This window comes from Temnothorax curvispinosus, unplaced genomic scaffold, assembly GCF_003070985.1.
Source record: "Temnothorax curvispinosus isolate PA1 unplaced genomic scaffold, ASM307098v1 QBEX01006272.1, whole genome shotgun sequence".
Taxonomy (NCBI): domain Eukaryota; kingdom Metazoa; phylum Arthropoda; class Insecta; order Hymenoptera; family Formicidae; genus Temnothorax; species Temnothorax curvispinosus.
In genome coordinates this window covers 1-4,892 of record NW_020216052.1, presented here as the reverse complement: position 1 = coordinate 4,892, position 4,892 = coordinate 1, and the positions used below count along the sequence as shown (strand labels likewise).

The 4,892-nt window shown below is 35.5% G+C and overlaps 1 protein-coding gene across 1 annotated transcript; it reads right to left on the bottom strand.

The window, feature by feature from the left end:
• Positions 1–3,033: 3,033 nt before the first annotated feature.
• On the bottom strand, positions 3,034–4,608 carry LOC112455635 (mitochondrial pyruvate carrier 1-like). The gene is made up of 3 exons (XM_025017673.1): positions 4,208–4,608; positions 3,982–4,082; positions 3,034–3,340 (listed from the first exon to the last, which is right to left on the bottom strand). Exons 1-3 carry the CDS (start codon positions 4,261–4,263, stop codon positions 3,183–3,185), a joined length of 315 nt encoding a protein of 104 aa, XP_024873441.1. The 5' UTR covers positions 4,264–4,608; the 3' UTR covers positions 3,034–3,182.
• Between the last annotated feature and the right edge of the window lie 284 nt (positions 4,609–4,892).

The window sequence follows — 4,892 nt, the reverse complement described above, 5'->3', positions numbered from 1 at the left end:
AACATTAAGATTCTAAGATCTTTGTCCATAATAGAGCTAAAACGATTCCAATCTGTGTGCTATCGGACGTCGGACGTCGGATGTCGTATGTCGGACGCCGGACTCAGTGTGAATCCTCCATTACCATATCTAAAAACAAATTTTGAAACGACTAAATTTGATTTAGTTCATTTTTTTCATGAAAAAATGCAGGCCATTGCATGCGAAACGTTGAGAAACTGTCACAACATAAAGAATAAGATAATGATGCGTTTTATTCGATTTCGACTTCGAATAGGGAATTCTGGGGGCCGTTTACCGAAAAAAAATATATAATAGTAAAACTATGGCGATGCATGCGACAATACGATAATTTACACTAAATATAATATAGTTATATCATTATGTATATGTATATATATTAAATACATATTATCATACCTTTTTTACTTAGTTTATTATTATTTCACTTATATGCATGTTTCAAAAAACGTATTATTCATTACTATATTTAAATAAATTCGGAGAGTGAGTGTAATTCAATCCAAATTGTCTGCTTTTTCGCGCTGGATCAGCAAGGGTTCCTATTGGGCGGCGCCATTTTGTGGACACAAGTTACGTGCACCAATCACGCGGACTCCCAAGAAGTCGGGTCTCTCTAGGGTCTCTACGGGCTACTAGATCGCAACGACAGCGGCGGCCAGACAATGAATTACAAAACGCGCCTTTAAGTACGGTTATAACGAGACAAATAAAGAACGCGATGCTGACTGGCGGGCAATAATGCTAAGACTCCATAGACGCGGAAACGATATGCGGAAAAGTGCGTTGACCAATCACAAATTTTGATTTTGTCGCAGGCGACTTGCGGCAGCCTTCTGATTGGTCAACGCACTCTGCCGCATGGCGTTTCCGCGTCTATGGAGTCTTAGCATAAATTTGTTGTACATATGTACATGCAAGCGAGCACGATAAATATGACCGAGTCTTATTATACCGTGATTTTAAATAACGTTTAGTCGAGTGTCTTTAAGCTACGGCATGAGACATTTTGATGATATTGGTGTTCGATTCCGGATGAATCATTCACCAATAAATCATTGATACAATTTTAACATTATTCACTTATGAATAAATGTTTAAATTGTATCAGATTTGAAAAAAACACATTTCAGGTTTGGTAAACATGGTAAAGAAAAAAGTACAATATAACATTATTATATAAAGAGCAGTTTATTCATTGGTCAATTTTGACAGTCTTTTTTACAACAAATTTTTTAGTTAATTTTAAGTTTTGTTGATGAGCGTGTTGCCTCATTCTTAACCGAACGTATAATAAACTAATGCGAAAGATAGTATGTCAGAAGCGTGCTCTTTGCACGGAAACGTAAAATCATACGTTGTAATAACGTCATCGAACGTTAAATCAAAAACATCCACATGATATGCATATTTTGCGAAGCATGCTTCTACGTGACGGATGAGATTAAAAAACCCAAGATTGGCGTGAATCAAGCCACCACGAGTTTTTATATCAATCAGTTTCGTTGCCGCGTTCGGTACTGAAGCTCGACTGCAGGAATCAATTTTCATCAGTTTTTGAAGTGAAACTTCTTTAGGCACGGTAGTAAGTTCGATTCGCGACACGAAAAAGTGTAACGGAAGTGAAACTTCTTTGGTACGGTAGTAAGTTCGATTGTGCGACACGAAAAGTGTAACAAAAATTTGACCAATAGGCGTACGGCGTTGGCGAGACGGTTCTTCTTCTGGCACGGTAGTAAGTTCGATTATGCGACACAAAAAGTGTAACAAAAATTTGACCAATAGGCGTACGAAATTAAACTTCTTTGGTACGGTATAGTAAGTTCGATTGTGCGACACGGAAAGTGTAACGAAAATTCGACCAATAGGCGTACGAAATAAAACTTCTTTGGTACGGTAGTAAGTTCGATTGTGCGACACGAAAAGTGTAACGAAAATTTGACCAATAGGCGTACGGCGTTGGCGAGACGGTTCTTCTTCTGGCACGGTAGTAAGTTCGATTATGAGACACGAAAAAGGTAACGAAAATTCGACCAATAGGCGTACGAAATTAAAGGACCACGCACTAATTATATGAAAAAAGTGGCCACCGTTAAAATCGACGAAAACTACGGAAAACTGTAGTTCGTGTGATGCCGATGAAAAGTTCAAATCCGCACAACCCTCAAAATATATTAGTTTTTAAGCTACGAGCTTATAAAGGTAATATTGGTGGTATAAAACGTACACATATTATACATAGTATACCCACTCTTAGCGTTACCCAAGATCAACCAGCGTGGAAGTGGTGAGTGTCTGATCTCCTTTCTTGTTCTTGTTTTTATTTTTTTAATATTTTTTATTTATTATTTAATATTTTTTTATCATTTTATATTTTTTGTTTTTTTTTCTTTTTATCTCATAGTGTTTTTCTATTGTTTCAAACTCCTTGATTTGCCAATTGTCAAAATATGCTATAATTGATAGTTTTTTATACCACGAATATTACCTTTATTAGGCTCGTGGTATAAAAAACTATCAATTATAGCATATTTTGACAATTGACAAATCAAGGTGTTTGAGACAATAGAAAAACATTATGAGATAAAAAAAAAAACAAAAAATATTAAATATTAAAAAAAATTAAAAATATTAAAAAAATAAAAGATATTAAAAAAATAAAAACAAGAACAAAAAAGGAGATCAGACACTCACCACCTCCACGCTGGTTGATCTTGGGTAACGCTAAGAGTGGGTATACTATGTATAATATGTGTACGTTTTATACCATCAATATTACCTTTATAGGCTCGTAGCTTAAAAACTAGCATATTTTGAGGGTTGTGCGGATTTGAACTTTTCATCGGCATCACACAAACTACAGTTTTCTGTAGTTTTCGTCGATTTTAACGGTGGCCACTTTTTTCATATAATTAGTGCGTGGTCCTTTGATAAGAGAATTAATAAACAATTTTTCTCGTCATTTTTAAATTTAAAAATTGACGAAGAGAAAAGTTGATAACACATTTACTATTCATCAAAGAATAATTCTTGTTTATATACTTACATATTTACAAATATTGATTTTGCATGAACTTTACATAATTTTTACATGATTTTTATATACATTAATATAAAACCCTATTGCTTTGGCAAAGTAAATATCACATATATTTTTCGACTTACTGTTCCTTCTTACTAAGATAATGATGCTTAATAAATCTACAACCTTGTGTAACTTGTGCGCCTTCATTGACAAAGTGGCAGGCAAATAGAAGCATGTTGCGTGGCTGCACCTTGATTGCAAATCTCATGAACATTGCTGAATATAAGCATAAAGCTGAAAAAGATTAGTCTTGAAAATGGACACCAAATGAATGAGATACATACTACGTTTACGCGAGCGTTACTTCTAGTAGTAACTTACGATAATTCCTTCGCGTAAACGGGATTTTGTAGTAACTTACGATAATTTACTCCGCGTAAACGGGTGAATTATCTAAGTTACTACAGAAGTAACGCTCGCGTAAACATAGTAACAGTTACAGAATTTCCAAGAGCTAGTCTCATCAACTCTTATAAATAATAATACTGTGGAACAAGATTCACAGTGAGTCCTTATTCTCTATTCCAAACATAAGTAAAAAACAAAACGTACAATATTACATAATAAGAATACCAACTACCAAGCGTTTTCACCTGATTAAATTGTTATAAATCTTATAGCTAGCATACATACAAAATAGATATTATAAATGTTGCAAACTAGCAGAAAATGTAAATTTTATATGCAACACAAAAAACAACTTAATAGCATATGTTTGGCTAACTCAAAAGGTACAAAAATTAGATAAAACAAAAGGTACAGAAATTAGATAAATACAAGAAGGATGTAAACCGAATTATTCAACCTAATCGTAAACACTCGTGGACAAGACAAAATGTAATGTATATAATAAAGATGTGTATAATCGAACTAACCAAAGGTCATTTTACCACTAATATACTTGGGATCCCTTTGGATGTCAGAGATGGCAGCTATCGGTATCGCCCAATTAGCAACAGGGCCCCAAAAGTGTGTGCTGAAAAAAGAAAACATTCTCGTTCGTATATATAATATCTGATGATCATGCATGTACGTACGCATCAGATATACACGACCTTCATAAGTAGTAATAGTTTAGTAGAGAACTATATAATCACTTGCCTCATAAAATAGTCACGAGTTTCTTTGCTCTTGAGGACTTTCATAAAACGGTTCATCTTGAATATTCGTATTTTCACAGCGAGAGCGAGAAATTGCTTACGTAAATAAATTCGACGGGTTTGGACCACGGTCGTGTTGGACTTCGCTTGGAATGCGATCTATGGCTGCAACAGGCTTGGAAACTCTAACATAAGCATAAGAGAATTGATTGGTCCATATGCATGTGCATAAGGAAATAAACCAATCCGTTTCTTTATGGGGTAATTCTACAGTTTAGCTACAGCAGCACAAAAAACGATGAATTTAAGCTCATTCGACGCGTTTTTGGACGAAACGAAAGAATCTGGCAGAAAAAAGTGTTGCTCTGCCCCGCGACGCGAGATATTAATCGTTAAAGTTGACAGGAATCAGGTTATGATTCCTGTCATACCGACGACATGTAGCAACACTGAACGTGCCCTGCGGCCATATGCGCATGCTCAGTGGTCGCACGCTCATGTAAAACTGCGCCAATTTTAAAGGAATCAATCGTGCAGAATAACCAAGCATCTCGATTCAAGCGATTAGGTCTCACGCTGGGAGTTTCATTAGTTTAATTATGCGTGGAAAGCACACACACACACACACACACACACACACACACACACACACACACACACACACACACACACACACACACACACAC

Bases quoted from the DNA above. Each gene is read 5' to 3' on its own strand.
- LOC112455635 (XM_025017673.1), bottom strand. From the start codon at position 4,263: ATGAACCGTTTTATGAAAGTCCTCAAGAGCAAAGAAACTCGTGACTAT. The intron at 4,083-4,207 runs GCAAGTGATTAT...TTCTTTTTTCAG, and splicing joins ACTCGTGACTATTTTATGAG to CACACACTTTTGGGGCCCTG. The intron at 3,341-3,981 runs GTTAGTTCGATT...AATCTTTTTCAG, and splicing joins TAGTGGTAAAATGACCTTTG to CTTTATGCTTATATTCAGCA.